The sequence below is a fragment of the Aethalodelphis obliquidens genome, unplaced genomic scaffold (genome assembly GCF_003676395.1).
Source record: "Aethalodelphis obliquidens isolate GAN/ISIS:26980383/991018 unplaced genomic scaffold, ASM367639v1 scaffold59, whole genome shotgun sequence".
NCBI classification, from domain to species: domain Eukaryota; kingdom Metazoa; phylum Chordata; class Mammalia; order Artiodactyla; family Delphinidae; genus Aethalodelphis; species Aethalodelphis obliquidens.
Genome location: NW_020838003.1, coordinates 2,053,057 through 2,073,346, shown reverse-complemented (window position 1 = coordinate 2,073,346; position 20,290 = coordinate 2,053,057). Strand labels below are relative to the sequence as shown.

At 36.5% G+C, this 20,290-nt stretch overlaps 1 protein-coding gene across 11 annotated transcripts in view; it reads left to right on the top strand.

Moving 5' to 3' along the window:
- ANKRD17 (ankyrin repeat domain 17) overlaps positions 1-16,841 on the top strand; it is a 162,282-nt gene extending 145,441 nt beyond the window's left edge. For 7 of the 11 annotated variants that reach the window (XM_027087545.1, XM_027087538.1, XM_027087537.1 and 4 more), the window contains 5 exons: positions 49-246; positions 12,296-12,544; positions 13,052-13,230; positions 13,634-13,798; positions 14,510-15,939. In XM_027087545.1, the coding sequence (XP_026943346.1) occupies positions 49-246; positions 12,296-12,544; positions 13,052-13,230; positions 13,634-13,798; positions 14,510-14,569 (851 nt within the window). In that variant the 3' untranslated portion in view covers positions 14,570-15,939. Of the gene's footprint in view, positions 1-48; positions 247-12,295; positions 12,545-13,051; positions 13,231-13,633; positions 13,799-14,509 lie in introns of all 11 variants that reach the window. The other 4 variants (XM_027087542.1, XM_027087541.1, XM_027087540.1 and 1 more) reach the window with 2 other exon arrangements.
- The last annotated feature ends 3,449 nt before the right edge of the window (positions 16,842-20,290 follow it).

The window sequence follows — 20,290 nt, the reverse complement described above, 5'->3', positions numbered from 1 at the left end:
TCTCCTAGGGGTAACTATTATAAATTATGATTATCTTCTACATTATAGGTATTGTCAATATGGACTCACCATATGGTTCTGTAACACCTTCTTCTACACATTTGGGAAACTTTGCCTCAAACCTTTCAGGAGGTCAAATGTATGGACCTGGGGCACCCCTTGGAGGAGCACCCACAGCTGCTAACTTTAACAGACAACATTTTTCCCCACTTAGTTTGTTGACTCCATGTTCATCAGCATCAAATGGTGAGTAATATACACTGTAGTTCCAGAGGAAGAGTTTGTCTGTATGTTCCCTTAGAAAACAAAAGGTTTTGGGTTTCCCTAATGGCACAGTGGTTGAGAGTCCGCCTGCCGATGCAGGGGACATGGGTTCGTGCCCTGGTCCGGGCAGATCCCACATGCCGTGGAGCGGCTGGTCCCGTGAGCCGTGGCCGCTGAACCTACGCGTCCGGAGCCTGTGCTCCGCAACGGGAGAGGCCACAACAGTGAGAGGCCCGCATACCACAAAAAAATCCCCCAAAAAACAAAAGGTTTTAAGTTTTTCAAAGTTTGGAGTCTTTAAGTTTTAAATCTCTTAATAATTTAATTTCTATAAAAATGTAATTTGTATTCATGGCAATCTGAAATCAGGAGGAATTTAAATAGAATTTCCAGGTTTTTAACGTATTAGAATCAACTTCGACTCTATCAAACCTAGCATATTATATTGAAGTTAATTTCTAAGAGGGATCATTTTTTGAGAATAAAAAATCTTGTTGTATCATCTATTGATACACATTTACTTTCAGGTTTGAGAATATAGCTTCCAAGAAGAAAGATTTGTAGCCTTAAAAGTAGTATAAATATAATGTTCTTTTGGTCTACCTTTAAATCTCATCTATTACATAAATAATACAACTGATTTCACATTACCAGATATGTGATTTTAACTGTAGTCAGACTTTGAAGCAGTGATCAGATTTTTCAGACCAAGGAAGATCATTCATCATTAGGGAATTCAACTCACATTAAGAGAATTCCATAGTGAGGCTATTATTTGTGGTTATTTATTTATTTAGCAAGGATAAAGGCATCAAATTGCTTTCACCTTGAGGAAATTTTAATAAGAATCCATTTTTTTTTAAACTACCAAATTTCTTCTAACAGTGTTAAAGCCCAGTTAATAGAGACTGGTTAACTGAATGAAAGAGTAAAAAAATATTAGTATTTGAGAGATGCGTATCAAAGTACATTGCCAGTGAAAGCATGAACTAAGGTGTAGCATATAGTGAATTTACATATTTATAGTTTTTCTTGTGTTTGTCAAATAACAAGGACTGTCACTTGGAATATTAATTATCCTTGTACAGGTGTCCCTAAGTGAAAAGAAGTGGTTTAAGAAAGAATTCAAAGTGACTGTGATAAAAACATGCCAGAAACAAAGTGAGAAGTATGAAAATAAAGTACGAATGTAAGAAGAAAGAAAGTTTACAGCAGTTCTCATTGAGGATACTTTACCCATCTTTGAAGATAAAGTGAATATACTATAACATAGCTACTTAGCCTGGCTTATCTAAACTAAGCTATTAACAGAACACTGAAACTAAATATAACTCTAAGGAATAACTGATTATGACATTTAAGTCTTAACTATCTGGCTTATAAGGAAAGGTTATAGCCTCAGTTATTTAAAGCTGTATTCAATGCAACATAAATTTCTGTGTACTAGAGGAATATGGATATTTGTTTTATTTATTTAGTTTATTATAAGGAATATTGATAGGTATATATTGAATGGAAGGTAATTCACTCTGTATTAAAAATTGGCCTGGGCCTTCCTGGTGGCACAGTGATTAAGAATCCGCCTGCCAATGCAGGGGACACGGGTTCGAGCTCTGGTCTGGGAAGATCCCACATGCTGCGGAGCAACTAAGCCCGTGCACCACAAGTACTGAGCCTGTGCTCTAGAGCCCGTGAGCCACAACTACTGAAGTCCACGTGCCTAGAGCCCATGCTCTGCAACAAGAGAAGCCAACGCAATGAGAAGCCTGCACACTGCAACCAAGAGTAGCCTTGCTTGCCGCAGCTAGAGAAATAGAGAAAGCCTGCACACAGCAATGAAGACCCAACACAGCCAAAAATAAATAAATAAATAAATTTATTTATTTATTTAAAAAGTTGGCCAAAAAAGGGGGGGGGGAATTCCCTGGCAGTCCAGTGGCTAGGACTCCGAGCTTCCATTGCCAGGGGCACGGGTTCGATTCCTGGTCAGGGAACTGAGATCCCGCAAGCCGCGCCACGTGGTGCAGCAAAAAAAAGAAAAAATTGGTACTTTATCCTAATTCAGGGTTCTCTCCCTTTAGGGAGGTGAATTTGAAGAGATTTTAGGGCAAGTTACAACAATTAAGGAAAAAAAAAAGTAAAGTAAAATATTGAGGATTACCGATGAACTCTGTTTGTAGTATAGCTAATAACCATATGTTACATGATAATAACAATAACAACAGTTAATTTACTGAGGTTTAGATACTTTTAAAGGTAATTTCCCCCCCAGATTGCCTTTGTCAGCAAAATCCTAATATAAACAGGTAGGTGAGCTTAGACAAGTCATTTCAGTGAACCTCAATTTTCTGATCTGTTAATATCCACCACACTGGATTAGTTTAAGGAGTAAATGGGATAATCTACTATTACTATTGGTCTACTATTATCTACTATTACTACTATTATCTACTATTACTGTTGGTCTTTCTTCTTTTTGATGATAATGAACAGTAAGTGTTAGTCCTGTTTTCTAATAGTTTTAGAAATGTACTAATGGAATGGTAACAGAAGAGCAAACATATTTATAAGTAGCCAGTGATTAAAAAGTCTGAAACATAATTTTTGAATGATTTTACCTGCTTAGTTTTTTCTTTGACTCCTCTTAAAATTAGTTTTTATTCCTAAGTATAGAACAGATCTGAATCAGTGTCTTCTGAGTATGTTGAGCTGAAACTAAACCGTTATAGGAATAAAAACATCTTCCTTAAAATATCTACATATGGGTGATTCATATTCACCTATTTTTATATAAAAATAAGGATAGTCTTTGATTTTCATGTTCATAAAGAAATAGGAATTGGGAGAAAAGGTGTTAAAATGGTAACATCATTGCTATTGAAATGTGTTACCTGAAATTTTTTGGTACTTAATCCTTAAAATAGAATGGATTCTCAGAAGCAGAGAATGTTTTAATATAAAATAAAACATACTTACTGATACTAATGTTTATTACTTTAGGAAATACATTAGAAATTTTTTTTCCCCTTTTGAACCATGAACCACTCAAGGTAAACATGTTGCATTTGATTATATCTCTAGGGTCTTTAAAGAGTAGCACAAAGAACCCGTGTATATCCCCCCACCCCCACTCACTAATTGTTAACATGTTGCCACATTCCTCCCTTTCCCCACCATGTATCCCTGTGTGTATGAGTGAGTGAGTGTGTGTCTGTGTACATGTGTGTATGTAGAGTATGTGTAGGGATTGTAGGGGTTTTTTTTCCTGAATCATTTTAGAGTTAGTTGCACATATCAAGCTGATTTCCCCTAAATACTCCAAATTATAATATTTTGGAAGAACAAGAACATTCTCTTCCACAACTACAATGCAGTTGTCAATTTCAGCAAATTTTACATTGATACATTATTATTATCTAATGTATAGTCCATATTCACATTTCATCACTTGTCCCAATAATGCCGTTATTACTTCCTCCCATTCAAGATTCAAATCAGTATCACAGATTGCATTTAATTCCATGTCTTTTTAGTCTCAGAAAATCTGGAACTGTTTCCTTAGCCTTTCTGTATCTTTCAAAGAAAGCTTTTTTTTTTTTTTTTTCAGATTATAGGTTAGTTGTTTGGTAAAATGCCTGAGTTTGTTTTTCTGATATTTCTTTATGATTAAGTTTAAGTTATATATTTTTGACACGAATATTAGTATTAGTCAACATTGCACCCTTCTCACTGACATTAGAGGGTATAAAATGTCAGTTTGTGCTATTATTGGTGCTATTAACTTTGATCTCTTGGTTTCACAGATTTCTACACTGTCATATTGTCATTTTTCCCTTTGTAATTTATAATTAATATGTGGGGAGTTGCTTTGAGACAATTCTTATTCCTCATCAGACTTTCAGGCAGAATATAAGGGAAGGGGGGTGGAGAAGTAGCACTTATCTCAGTAGAAATAATAGTTTTATTTTTGTAACCATGATAATATTTATAAATTTAAAACAAAACCAACCTTGATAAAGGGAAAAACACTAAAATTGAATGTAAATAGAAACAAGTAAACCTATCTGTATTTTAGATTATTAACATAAACCTACTAAAAGAAAAAGAAACAATCCAAAAAACTCTTAAAGACAGTAGTATTTTGTATACCCTTCAGTCTAAAGACAAATAAACTTCAGACAAATCTGCAATTCTACTTAGGACATTTGTTTTTTTATAATATTATAGATAAACAATTTTAAAACTATATGGGGTATATTGTAAGGTTGAGCAAATGAATAAGTAAAAATATTGATGATGATGTGATCCAGGATTCTCACTGTAAGAAGAGAGAAATATAGAGTAGAGTAAGGCAAGGAAAAACCCCGTGGAATTGGATTGGAATTAGAGGATCAATATGAACTCATGATTTTATTTTTTCTTTTATTATTATTTTTTAAAATAAATTTATTTATTTTTGGCTGCGATGGGTCTTGCTGTGAGTGGGCTTTCTCTAGTTGCAGCAAGTACGGGCTACTTTTCGTTGAGGTGCACGGGCTTCTCATTGTAGTGGCTTCTCGTATTGCGGAGCATGGGCTCTAGAGCGCAGGCTCAGTAGTTGTGGCGCACGGGCTTAGTAGCTCTGCGGCATGTGGGATCTTCCCGGACCAGGGCTTGAACCCGTGTCCCCTGCTTTGGCAGGCGGATTCTTAACCACTGTGCCACCAGGGAAGTCCATGAACTCATAATTTTAAAATGATGTTATGTGTTGCATTGAATCATATAAAATTGCCATTTCGCCACCCCCCCAGCACTGCCTACTGAAAGGGCCTAGAAGCAATGAATTTTCAGTAGCACTAAGCGTATTCAGTGTCCAGATCTGTCTGTTAAATATTTTAGTTTACTAAAAGAAACTAGGTCTTCTTGGGGAAATAGCTGCTTGGAGAGCTGGGGCAGGGAAAGTATAAGGGGAGCCTGCAAAAGTCTTAGAGTGTCAGAAAGTAATTCAGTGCTCAGATGATTGGGACATGTCAAAAGGACACAGGAGGCGGCTTGAAAGGGGCTCCCACTAGCCAAATTCAGGACAATTTGACCATCAAAATGAATAATGTCAGCTCATTGAATAAAACAAAAACCCATGTTTACATAATGATTGTAAATAAAATTTTAAAATGCAGAAGAGGGAATGTTGCTCCTTACAGTATAATGACAACTCATAAATGTAGAGGAATTATAATTTGAGTCATCATTTTGCAACTGTTAGAATGATTGATTCAGGCAAGACTCTCAGACTTTTTTACCTTTAATACTGAGCTTTTAACTAGTTTTCATTTTCCTTACCTAATGTAAATCTTAATACTTTTTAATGACCATTTAGTTTGTTTCATCTGACTTCTAACTCTTCTTTAGGTAATCTGTTCACATGAGTGTAATTTCATGTTTTTGTTTATTTCTGGTAGTCTTTTAAAATTTTGTTTTTAGTATTTATATTTGTCTTAAAAATTGCCATTCTGGGTGCTGTTGTAGAACTAACCACAGAAGCATGACTTATTTTTCACAATATATGTATCTGGTTTATGTACTTGAACAGGTTTTATCACCACTTCTCCATACATTCCACTTTTCTTTTCCCTCCCCCTCTTTAGGACATCAGGACATGGTATTAGGACTCTGGCAAATTAAGTTGGGATGTGGGGGACATGGGTCCCTTCCTTCAAAAAAAAAAAAAAGAAAGAAAGCAAAGAACCTTCCTTGAGGCCCCCAAACAGCAGATTGGTGATGCCGGAGACCCTTCTGCATACAGTCTGGGCAGAGATCACTTCAGCCCTTATTCCACTCAAACTGCTAAGGTCTATCCTACCAACATTCAACCAGTCCATGCATTGAGTACTGATCACTGGCTCTGGTCTGTGAGTTTCAGGCCTTGGCAAATTTAGTCAGTGGGCCATTTTGACATTCAGTCTTACAAAGCTGTTGTCGGATCAAAAAGCAGTAAAAAAGCATTAACAGTTTTTTAAGGAAAAAACTAATTTTACATCGTGACTTAGTACACATGTACCTCTGTGTGATTGAAATATATTTACAAAACAATACTTATCCTTACAATATATGTTGCATGCTGGTATTTTCTATTCTGTTTTCTTTAACCTTTAAAACAATTTTTTACGTTAGTCATGACCAACCACATTCATCTCATGATCTACTATAGTTTAATCAACACTGAACTGAAGCATGAAAGTACAGTGTAATTTTCCTGCAGGAGCACTTTTTCCATTTGTAAGTCACATTGCTCTTTCAATTTGAATTCAGGACCTGTTGTCATTTCAGAACTGAGGTGGATTTACTGAAGCTTCAGTTTCAGGATAATCTTATTTGCAGGGGGCCCTGCCAAGGTCCTGTACCTGATTTTGTATTTGTAGTTTCACATTCTTTTTCTAAAACAGATTCCCAAGATTATATAGGATCCCACAAAACCTCTAAAACCTTTTTTTTCTCTAATATATGTTAGCATATTTAATAACATGACTCTGATTTAGATTTTGCTTCTTTTTTTCTAATTAAAGAAATTATAATAATTAGAGATGAGAAGAGAAGTTATAATTATGCTCTTTTCGTAGCAAGGAATATAGACCGACCCAAGCAATCTCAAGGAAAATGGTATTTACTTTAAGGCTGTACAGGGCGATCTTCAGAACTGTCCAGGATTTAGTACAGCAACTCTCTATCTCTTTCTATAGTGGATTTATGATCTCTCACTCATGGTCTGTTTCTTATCTTGCTTACTCTCTTTACACCTAGGCTTCTTCGTAATCTCATCTTATATACGGTCCTCAAAGATTCAATTCAGAGTTAATTAGCCAGTTTTTCTCTGTTTACCAATTGCACCTTTCTGATTGAGAAATATGGTTGGCTCAGCTCATATGTTCAAGTAAGGTCGTAAGTCATAGATTACCAGCTAGCCTGAAGTAGATCATTGTTCAGTCAGATGCCTGCTGTTAGTCCAGTTAAGCCATCAGGAAGGAAGCAGAAAACAGTCATCTGATAAACTTTAAAAAAATAAAATAAAAAAACAACGAACTATGGCTAGTGAGGTGGCAGAATCTGTGAAAAGGGCAAATTTTTATTTTTTCAGGCTTTCTCTAGTTGTGGTGAGCAGGGGCTACTCTTTGTTGCGGTGCGCGGGCTTCTCATTGCGGTGGCTTCTCTTGTTGTGGACTACGGGCTCTAGGCGCGCGGGCTTCAGTAGTTGTGGCATGCGGGCTCAGTAGTTGTGACTTGCGGGCTCTAGAGCGCAGGTCAATAGTTGTGGCGCATGGGCTTAGGTGCTCCACGGCATGTGGGATCTTCCTGGACCAGGGAACGAACCAGTGTCCCCTGTATTATCAGGTGGATTCTTATGTACTGTGCCACCAGGGAAGTCCCAGGGCAAATTTCTTAAATGAGGTGGGTTAGCAGGCAAGCCTCGTTATTCTGCTCATTTAAACAGAATATGGAGGGTTTCTTGGGACCTCCCTAGTGGCACAGTGATGAATCCACCTGCCAATGCAGGGCACACAGGTTCGATCCCTGGTCTGGGAAGATCCCACATGCCACAGAGCAACTAATCCTGTGCACCACAACTACTGAGCCCGCATGCCACAACTACTGAAGCCTGCATGCCTGGAGCCTGTGCTCCACAGCAAGAGAAGCCACCGCAATGAGAAGCCCGGGCACTGCAACAAAGAGTAGCCCTTGCTCGCTGCAACTAGAAAAAGCCCGCTTGCAGCAATGAAGACGCAAGCAGCCAAAAATAAAAAAATAAATTAAAAAAACAGAATATGGAGGGTTTCTGTTATTTTGCTTTGCTTTTGTTTTTTGAAGGATACAGTAAAAGAGTGAAAAACTAGCTCTAACGTAGAAGTTAGGGCAGGCTCCCAGAGATGAGTCTGAGGAAAGGTAGGATTCATTCGTTCTCCTTCCATCAGTCCTTCCTGCTTGCCTTCCATCTCTGCTTCCTTCCTCCCTGTCACCTTTGACTGTGTCTTCGTGTTAATTTTCTGGGTTGATTTTTCTCAGGTGTATAATTGTGCCCTTTCAATATGTAGTTTAAAAAACAAAAAATAGAACTTTGTGTATCATATTTACAACTGCTTGTGTTCCTTGCAGTTCGATTTAGTCTTTTCTGGAATATTCTTTCATTTCTAATCCTTTCCTGAGTTTTGTCATCTTGTTTCTAGTTTTACTAATTCTGAATTATGCTGTTCTTTCAAATCTTTTATTTCTTTAAGCTCACTTTGGAATTTTAGATTATAGTCTCTTTCTGATGTGCCTTTAGAATATTAGACTAAACTATAGCACTGGGTTTTTTTGGGTTTTTTTGTTTTGTTTGTTTTGTTTTGTTTTGTTTTGCGGTACGCGGGCCTCTCACCGTTGCGGCCCCTCCCGCTGCAGAACACAGGCTCCGGATGCACAGGCTCGGTGGCCATGGCTCACGGGCCCAGCCGCTCCGCGGCATGTGGGATCTTCCCCGGACCGGGGCACGAACCCGCGTCCCCTGCATCGGCAGGCGGACTCTCAACCACTGCGCCACCAGGGAAGCCCAGGGACTGGTTTTTTTGGCAGCAGGAACTGGTTTCGTGGAAGACAGTTTTTCTATGGACGGGGGTAATGGGAGTGATGGGGAGTGGCAGATGAAGCTTTGCTCGCTTGCCCGCCGCTCACCTCGTGCTGTGCGGCCCAGTTCCTAACAGGCCGAGGACGAGTACCGGTCTGCGGCCCAGGGGTTGGGGACCTCTGGTCTGCAAGTTATTATGGGTCCATATCTCCTTTAGTTAATAGAATAGCTTTGCATGGAATTCGACTGCAGTTCTATTTTGTTTTGAATTTTTTAATGAAGTGAGTTTTCCTGAACATTTAGAAGGAGTAAGTGGATCCGGATATCTTCTCTAGCTTAAAGACTCTAGAATTTCCTCTTATAAGGAAGTGTGCAAAAATATGGTCTTATACTTTGTTAAATCTCTTGGCTTTGTTGTCCTTACCCACCCATCCAGCCTACCCACCTCTTCTACCTCTGCCCTACTCTTGACTGGATATTTTCTTCACTTTGCTTTTGTTGTCGCTTTCCTGTTCAGTTTAGAATCTGTTCCCAGAAGTTTCTTGTCAGTGTAGGACTTTATCAGCAGGTACCTTTAAGAAGTCATAGCGAGGACTTCCTTGATGGTCCAGTGGTTAAGAATCTGCCTTCCAGTGCAGGGGACGTGGGTTCGATCCCTGATCGGGGAACTAAGATCCCACATGCTGTGGGGCAACTAAGCCTGCACGCTCTAGAGCAGGGGTTCCCAGCCCCCCATCTGCAGCCTGTTAGGAACCGGGCCTCACAGCAGGAGGTGAGTGGCAGGCGAGAGAGCAAAGCTTCATCTGCTGCTCCCCATCGCTCCACATAGCTCACATTACCACCTGAATCATCACCCCCATTACCACCTGAACCATTCCCCACCCCCCACACACATCCCCCACCCTGTGGAAAAATTGTCTTCCACAAAACTGGTCCCTGGTGCCAAAAAGGTTGGGGACCACTGCCCTGGAACCCACGTGCCACAACTAGAGAGAAGCCCATGCACCGCAATGAAAGATCCCACATGCTGCAACGAAGATCCTGTGTGCTGCAACTGAGACCCAATGCAGCCGAATAAATAAATAAATAAATATATATTTTTTTAAAGTCATAGGGCCCAAGTTGCTCCAGCTTTTTCAGACCTTACTGTGAATCCCTTACAATCACCCATGCATAGGCAGAACTCTCCCACTTTCACCTGCTGTTCTCAGATTGGCCTGCCCTGCTTTCCTTTGAATACCTTTGACTGTTTTGTGGCTCTTCTGTTCTCAGGTCTAGAGAATTGCTTCCTTCCACACAGATGCTGCTACTACATGAGTCTTATAGCTGTTGGTGATTTGTCCCCATTCACTTGTATCTTTGGATTCATTTGGATATCTTGTCTGTTTTGTTATAGATGTTATCCATGGGCATGGGTTTTGGGCTTAGCTAACTTAGTGGCTTTTTTTAATGGGAAGAATCAAAACCTGTGCTACTGTTACTTGCATCATCCTAGAATTCCTTCTTATGCCACTGTAAGATGAATTTTTAAATATTTATAATTTTTTTGAAGACACATGTGGCTTTTCCATTTTCTTTTCATTTGTTAAAAGTAAATGCTATCAAGTAATGCTAATGGATCCATGACCGCAGGAAATATATTTTAATTTTTCATTAGAAGGTAATAGTTTTCTTGGTTTACTTTTACAGTTAAGTCCATGTTTCATGTTTTTGTTCCCCAATGAAATCAGTATCCATACAATAAATTATAATTTATAAGGTACTTTAGCATTCATTCCTTTTAGTTAATAGTCACGACATCTCATTGAGTGGCGGTACTATCAATTTAACCAAAATAGACTTCTGCAAGTACTAATAAGATGGAATTGATCCCCACAGTACTTTCCAATTTTGTATGATTCTAAAATACATGTGAGAAGTCTTCTAAAAAACATGTTCAGGCCAATAATATTATTGAATTTTCTTTGTCTTCCAAGTTCCCTGAAAAGTACCTCAGGATATAGAAGCACTATGTACACTATGTACACTATGTGTACAGATAGATTGATTGATTTTGTAAATTGATTAGCTACCTGAGTCCTTTTGGATAGATACATACACACACACACACATTCCCACGCATACACACATACATATAGAAAACTTAAATGCAAACATAAATGAAAAAATATTAAATGACTATCACTAGGGCATAGAGTCAGTTATGAATAAGTTGTATCTATGCAGGTAACTCTTTTGACTTTTTAAAAATTTATTTATTTATTTATTTTTGGCTACGTTGGGTCTTCGTTGCTGCACACAGGCTTTCTCTAGTTGGGGCTAGCGGGGGCTACTCTGGTTGCGGTGCACAGGCTTCTCATTGCGGTGACTTCTCTTGTTGCAGAGCACAGGCTCTAGGCTCGTGGGCTTCAGTGGTTGTGGCACATGGGCTCAGTACTTGTGGCTCGTGGGCTCTAGAGCACAGGCTTCAGTAGTTGTGGCGCATGGGCTAGTTGCTCCGTGGCATGTGGGATCTTCCCGGACCAGGGCTCTAACCCATGTCTCCTGCACTGGCAGGCGCATTCTTAACCACTGCGCCACCAGGGAAGCCCAGCTGTTTTGACTTTTAAGCTTCAAGCTCCTCCACAATTCAGACTCTATTTAAATTTGAATGTGCTTGAGATTTGAACTTTTCATAAGAAATACAGTTTTGGTTATTTTTGTTTATCCTTCTTCTCTGTAGTGTGTAAAGAGATTAAATCACTAATGAATGCTCCCAAATTGCCTATATTAAGAACTAGCTTTGTTTTGATAAGTAGAGCTTAAACCGCCATTTCTAAAAGTTTTCTGTGGAATACCCACAAGATAGAATGAAACAGTTGGGTTATGAAGCATAGCCTTCTGTTGGTATTTTATCAGCATATTAAAGTTCTGTGAAGTCCTGATTTAAAGAAACTTACTTTTTTCTTAAGCTTGATCTTCCAAATTTGTTAGATACCTGAATATCTTTGTTTTTTCATCATAACATACCAAGGGACAAATGTTCCCAAGGAAAATAGTTTGAGAATTGCCAATACAGGCAGTGGTTTTCCCCACCTCCATTTTGTTGTTGTCATTGTTATTTGTTTTTTTAATTTAAACATTGTCTTCTCATTGCTCTGGTGTTCTGTTCTACCCACTGTCAAGGGTAAATTTATTTAAATATTAATTAGTGTGTAGTTGCAGCATTCACACCTTCACATTCTACTATCATGAAACTAAATGGGAAAATTGTGAGCCGAATTAAAAACTGACTGCAGAGTCATAGAACTTTAACCAAATTTTAATATACATAATTTATTATCTAAGCAGTATACTCAAATTTCATTTTTTCCTCAAAGAATGCATATTTAAGATATCTTCAGAATTTAAGATTCTGTTTTACAAAAGTACAGGCTGTATAGTTGACATGTATATTATTTGAAAATATCTTTTCTTTAGATTCTCCTGCACAGTCGGTATCCTCCGGAGTTCGTGCACCTTCTCCTGCCCCATCATCAGTACCTTTAGGGTCAGAAAAGCCCAGCAACGTCTCTCAGGATAGAAAAGTTCCAGTCCCTATTGGGACGGAACGTTCTGCACGTATCAGGCAAACTGGAACTTCAGCTCCATCTGTTATTGGGAGTAATTTGTCCACATCAGTAGGGCATAGTGGCATCTGGTCCTTTGAAGGGATTGGTGGCAATCAAGGTATGATATGCTATTCTGCTTACTGGAAAGTAAGTTTATGCATTTAACTAAAATATTGTAAGCAGTATTTAATTATCATAGGCATTCTTTAAAAATCTGTATTCATGTCTTTTTGTTTTGACTAATCAATTTATTTAAGAGTTTGAAACATTTTTTTGTTCCCATGTGAGCTCTTACTGAATTTATCATTGCTTTCTGAAGATAGTTTAATGCAAGCATATTATTTTCTTCATATTAAGGAAATATTAATATTTCTTCTGGGTCTCTTAAGCTTTTATCTTAGCTTTTTTTGTTTTGTAACACAAAGTGTTTATGTTACTTTGTTAGGCTATTATGTCACTACCTACAAACATGGAAATACTGTGATAAATATATAAAAGTAGGTCATTATTCTGAAGGAATTCACAATTCAATATGGAAAATATTCAAAATATATAAATTTTTTTTGCTGCTTTCTGATTTTAAATATCACCAATTATTTTTTTCTGCCTCTTCATTTTCCCTCAGACAAAGTAGACTGGTGTAACCCTGGGATGGGAAATCCTATGATGCACAGGCCAATGTCTGATCCAGGAGTGTTTTCACAGCATCAAGCAATGGAGCGAGAGAGTACAGGAATTGTAACTCCTTCTGGTACATTCCATCAGCATGTTCCTGCAGGATACATGGACTTTCCTAAAGTTGGGGTAATGGTGATTTAAAAGCATTTTCATTATTTCGAAATGATTTTCTGATTATTAGCCTTATTTCACTTACCAGAATATAAGTGTTTCTGAAATGATGCTGGAGTTTTGGCTTGGAATTATAGGTCAAAAGCTGGCTAAAATATAAACATTTATAAATCCTGATTTTGTCCCAGTTTAGAGAAATGTTTTTTGACAAAATATTTTATATACTAGGATTATAGTATCTTCTGTTTAGTGCTAGAAGAAATCATATTATGGAAAATAATTTTTACATCACCTAGATAACTTATACTTTTCCAAAATGAGGTGAAGTTTCAAATATCAGTTTTAAGGCTATTGATTATACTGGGAAAAGTAACCAGTGACTTGAATGTCCATAATCTTTGCTTTCTCCTCTTTTAAGGGTATGCCTTTTTCTGTGTATGGGAATGCAATGATTCCTCCAGTAGCACCTATTCCTGATGGTGCTGGAGGACCCATATTTAATGGCCCTCATGCTGCGGACCCCTCTTGGAATTCCCTGATAAAGATGGTTTCAAGCTCCACAGAAAATAATGGCCCTCAAACGGTAAGGCTGATCATTCAGTGAACTTTTATTTAGTGTTTATGAGCTGCCAAGACAAATGGGATAAAGATAAATCATTGTTGTGAGAGAGTATGGTGAATTTGAGCAGTTGAGGAAATTGAGGGAAGTTTAATGTAGCTGAAATACAGCAGAATGATATGGAAAATGGTACCAAAGGTAGTGGTTTGGGGCTAAAATTATGAAAGGCATAATTAATATATTCTGTTGGGTGGTAAGTAAAACATTTTAAGTTGCAAAGTGTTGTAATGTAATCTTATGTATCAGAATTTACTAGTGGTGTGAAAAGGGCCATCTAGAGGTTATTTATTAAAAGTATTATAAATGTCAAAACAGTATATAACTGTGAAAATGCACAGAAATGGTTGTATATTTTAGCTTATTATGGTATATGTTTAATACCTGATTCATTTTCCTTCCACAGTCATCAACCTGTATGTACTCACATAATGGTTTTTAAAAAACAATGATAATTCAGATCCTGTTTGAGGGATAAGAGGAAAGGCAGGAAAACAACAGATAAAAGTGGTTTATCACTGCTTTTCTTCATTGTTTCCCAGCATGTTGCAAACTGATTGAGACTTAGCTATTTTAGTTCATAAATATTAGGAGCACTTCCTTAGTGTTGAAGAGTTTTGTTTTAATCAAATATACGTTCAATACATATGTAATCAAATGTGTGCTCTATATTCATAGGTGTGGACTGGACCCTGGGCACCTCACATGAACAGTGTGCATATGAACCAGCTTGGCTGATGAGGATCAGCTTGTTAGCCTGCAGATTCCTTTTCATTCAGAGGAAATCACAAGTGGCCGAAAAAAATTTATGCTCCCAAATCATTCTACTGATGTGCTTGACTGAAGTGTGTAGGCTTTTTGCAGAAGAACTTACTAACTGACCTACTTTCTGTGAACATTTGTGACTGCCCATTCCCCATCATCATCTGTTTTACCTTAGTTAGCATTTTTCTTATCATTTTTCTTTTTTTCTTTCCCTCTTCCCCTTTGGCCATAACTTTCTGTTGAAGCTGTTCTTTGGCTGGTTGGTTTTAGTACTGTAAACTGCTTCTGAGCAAACACGGAAATTTAGCAAAATTATGTAAACTTGATCCTGAAGTTTTAGAATGGCAAATAAATGTACAATTGTTTACATAACAGAAAAGGCTAAGCAGAAAGTAAATTTCAATATGTCAGTATAGAGGCTCTACTTTATGTAGACTTAAATTAATGTGAGATATGTACCTTCATATTCAGAAATCTGGATGTTTCCTTCATACATTAAACTATTAATAAGTACAACTTTTTTGCTTGTGTAATTTAAGTATAAAGTAAAACAATGGGCATTATCAGTGAATGCTTCCCGACGTTGGCTTTTAAAATACCCATGCTTCTCTCTTTTGAGTTTGTTTGCAGCAAGGCACATATAGAATAAGAAATTTATCACTTTTTCATGTCTCTTTATTACCTTGTCACACTTTTAAAACTAATACACACTTCTCTCTTCATTCTTTTTTTCTCTCTTCACCCTTACCACTAATACCGGTAAAATTTTCTTGCTGATAGTGAAATAATTCTGTAAAGATTTTTACTCTAATGGCTGCTACGAAGAGGTGGAGAATCTTCATCATCTCTTGTCGTTTCTTCTAACCATAAAACATACAGTCTTTTTGAGAATTTAAAAAGCCACCACTGGTTCCCAGTCAGCATATATAAGCCCTTAATATACTGTTTATTATTAAACAATTCAATGTACTATTTTATATTGGATAATATTGATTCTTAACATTGGCTTTCTGGTCACCAGGAGTCAACATAAAAATTCCAATTTTCAGTAATTTAGTGGAAGGTGTTTGGTTTTTTGGGGTTTTATTTTTCAATTTTAAAGGCTTCTTAATCTCTACACTTGTATATTAAAAGTGAAAGGGATCAACAGCTAACTTGGGGCAAGTAATAAAATACATTTTGCATTTTTCATTAAGACAATTTATGGTAGACATGAATACACAGGTTACAAAATGAAGTCTCCATTTAACCTGTTTATATAAGACACAGGGCCACACTAAACTACTCAGTGGAATTTATCTATTCAGTTCACTTGGAACAATAAACAGTAACATATCCAAGAAGAATATGTGTCCTACCGTCTCATGTGGAAAAATAAATTATATGGTTGAAATGTAAAAGAAAGTAAGCATAAAAGTAAAGTGATGTATATATCAATCTGTCTTTTTTAAAAAAAAATTAGACCTAAATTCCTCACTGTTGAAACATAAACATTAACGAAGATTCAGATAGATCACCCACAGTTGACAATATTAATATGGTTCCTTGGCTGTTCAAGTAAATGAAATGATTTCTTTATTCTGGTAGCCTGAGTAAAGAGTAGAAAAGAGGATTTCTCAAACATATGCAGAAGTTTGTAAACAACACATTTATGTCTTTTATTTTAGGAGGTGGTCTTAAAATATATAAATTTGTTTTCCTACCTGTCCTTGATTGATATGACCAAATTTAAAGGAAAAGCTAAATGAAAACCTACAAATAAATATACTTATGACATAAAATTATTGCACTTTACTAAGAAAGGGGTATAATGCCATTTAACAGACTATTTTATGTATGACTTTTGCCACCATCCTATAATTTTTTGCTTGATTTTTTTGCTGTGTTTACTAGAGTTTATTTTCTAATTAAAATAATCTTGCTAGATAACAGATACTAGCCAGTATTTATCAAAACACATGACTTGTGTTGACTCACAAAAGTGAATTTCTTAAGATAGGGTGTCTTACTAAAAAAGAAAAGGAAAAAAAAACCCTATATATATATTTTTTACTTTAAAGCTACAGGACAGGGGAGTATTGATTGGAATGTTCCTTATTTAGTTTTGGGGATCAGGCTTGTTAAATACAATACCATGGTTTTAGAAGTCTGTAGTAGGAACATTTTTCAAATACATTTTTTATATTTCAGATGTAATGCAGTGCACTTTTATTTGAACAATAAAAAACATAATCTTTTGAGACCATGCAGGTCTTTTTTTTCCCCCTTTTTGAAAGTAATGTGGTATGTATAATTGCAGACTATGTAAGGTATTTCTTTTCTCTTATTCTTTTAAGAAGCAGCTTAACTCTTGGACATAACGGTTAGGTTAGTTCACACCTTAAATCCCAAAATAGTTAATATCCCAATTATTGTGTAATCTGTTTATACCAACCATTCCATTTTAGAGATAATTTTGTTTACTTGTGCCAAGAGAATCCCCATTTCATGCCTTTTCAACATATATTTCAACATATACCAATATATTCAAAAAAAGTAATTTTAGTATTCATGTGAAAGGTATTTTCCCCTTCTGTTCCCTGTTACTGTAAAGTTAAATCATTTTATTTTATTAATAATTGAAAATTAATTTTTTTTGGTAATTACTATACTTACAGTCATTTTTCTTCTCAGGAAAAAGAAGGAGGTAAATAGTTCACTAACTGTTCCTGTCTTGTTTTTCATGAAAATATTATTCCATTTTTCTTTTGATTCAAATGACCTAATACACATTTCATAAAAACTATTTTGCACAATAGTTTGCACAATAGTGAATACATTATTCACTTTAGTTTTAAAACAATACAAAGTGTTAGATTAAACTGGAAATCTCGCATTAGAGAACAGAACATTTAAAGAATGACAAAACTTTCAAATAAGAAATTTTTAAATCAGGATTATTTCAAAATGATTAAAATATCAAAGGAAAACCATTACACTGTTTTTCATTACTAATATGGAGATTCAGTATTCCAGTACTCAATGTATTTTTACTTTAGATAAATGTATTCAGATGTCTTTTAATATTAATGTTTGGGACACTTACATTATATGTTGTAAATTCTGGATGCTCCTGAATCTCTTTGGAAATATATATATCCTATTGATAAATGCTTAAACAAGTCACAACACTCAATTAACTGGTGTTATTGTGAGTTAACTGGTGTTATTGTGAATCAACTGGTGTTAATTCCAGGTGACTGGAATTTAGGGTGAGCGCATCATTAGTGCTTTAATACTTAATCTACTGTGTTACACACCTTGATTGCAAAAATACCATCACTTACCATTTTGGGTAAGTGAATATAGAGAAAATGTGCCACTGTAGCTTAGAAATTCTTAGAAGTAAGAATTTCTTTACGTGACACTTGGAATGTAGGACTAATAGATGTGTTACAAGGGGTCTCATATTAGACTTCTACCTTTAAATGAATTCACACTTTTGAAAAGTAAAAGCCAATTTTGCATGCTCAATACTTAAAAATCAATGATAAGATAATACGAGAGGATTTTTTTAATGAGAGAAAAAAGCTAATTCTACATTAGGTATCTTTGGTTTTAAAAAGTAATGTATTAAATAGGAAAAAGAGAAGAAATTAAATCTGATTCCCAGGGAACACTAACAATTCCTTGTGAAAATATCCTTTAAAGTCAAACATTTCAGAAGGCATATATGGGAAATGAGAAATTTAAATGACTGTACATATATACAGTTTATGTATAATAGCCTACATTAATATTTTGACCTCCATTCCTATGTTCAGCACAGCGATGGATAAGAATTTCAGAAACTTTAGAAAGTAAATATATAGTCTTTGTTTTTAAGGAGTTTAAATAAAATTAAGAAAAAAGTGTGTTGTAGTAAGAATAAAAGACAGGAATAGGCTAATAATGTTGAACTTTAAAAAAATGTTTAGTATGTCCATTTGCAAAGTACATGATTTCAGTTGGTTGGTTTGCCCGATATTTGCATGGTCATTTTGTACTGTACTCTGCAACTCAAAAGATACAAGGTATCACAATGTTACCAGTACATACATATACATGAGTGCTGACACTTCTTTTGCATTGGGCTTTATAATTGACAAATACTTTTCCCAACATTCTCTACCAAGTAGACAGCCAGTTCTGATCATCCCCATTATCCAAATTTTAAAATGTATGTTTATGTATATGAAGTTATCAAGTTAAATATTCATAAATTTTATTTACATCACAATATTCAAGCTTAAAACAATGGAACATTTGTAAATGAGAATGTAATTTGTGACCCCAAAATGTAGCAGAAAGGGTGGACCTACACTGGTTGAAGAGGTCCCAGTCCCGACTCCTGATACAGCTTAACAAAAGGAAGTCTTAGGAGTTTGAGGAATAGCTTGACAAACTTTTGTTTTAAATTATATGAACAGTGAATGCATAAATATGAATTTTTCACTTTAGGATCTTTATCCTTTAATCTCCTTTTCTCCTGGATATCAAAAGATCAGATTCCCTAAGCTTATGTGCCACTGTGGAAGGACCAACTCCTAATGTCATCAGTTCTCTGGGAGGAGAGGAATCCAGCAGCATAGAAGTTGCTTCTTTACTCACAATCTTTGGGCCAAGATATTTCCCTCTAAAATTCCTTTCCACTTTAAATCAGTAGTCAGTAGCAACAGGTTGCTTGTTTTAACTTGACAAACGGATAGGGAGATAGATTGATAGGTTTTTACCTTTAAAAAGGAAATTGTGTGTATAACAGATATTGGAATGTGTGTGTTAACATTCAAAAATTCATGCATGGATTTATCAGCCAATTTGAAGGAAGATGACTTCCAGAATCCAGAGGAAAGGGTGTATCTGGTACCCTTGGGTAGGTGCATAATGAAGCAAGAACAGTAGCTTCAGTTTGACATTACCCCAACACTGGTTGGAGCCTTCGTTTTAATCAACGTTTTCCTCACAACACAATTTGGCCTCTAGGTGTAGGGGTGACCCTTCTTTTAGGAAACTCCTTCATGTTATTCCCGTGTTTGCTTTTGCCAGGAGCAAAAAACCCAAAATTAGCCCATATACATTTAGCCTATTCCTTTTAACCAGAAGACACCTAGTGTTGCTGTTCAGGCTCTTGAAAGCTTATATAGGATATATGTTAAGCCCCAGTAAAGAATTCACCGCGCTGCCAGTGATAATTCCTCTTAACTCAGGAGATGGTACTTTACCCTTAACATAAGGTGTTTTGCTGCTCTTTATGATGAAAGAAAACACTTAAGTTGGGTCTGAAAATGTCTATTATGACAGATGAGCCAATTAAACATACCACAGACTAAACTAAGCCTAGTGCATAAAGGTTGTTGATTAAAACAATCCAGAAACACACGCCTGTCTCCAAACTGGCATTTCAGCAACATGTTGACTCCTGGGTAGTATAATCTATCTCAATCTCTAGCGGAAGCAATTGGGGCGCGCACAAAAAGACGTGGGGGACTACCTCCTGATCACATAAGGTAAAACTTAAACCGTGACCCGATTAGTTTAAGTGAAAAAGAACGGAAAGGCACAACCCGAACACCAACTTTACAAGGTGAGCTCCTCCCAGAAAACACCTCTCCCGGCCCAGTGCAGCAAGCCCCGCCCCGGGCAGCAAGCCCCACCTCCGACTCTGCAATTCCGGTC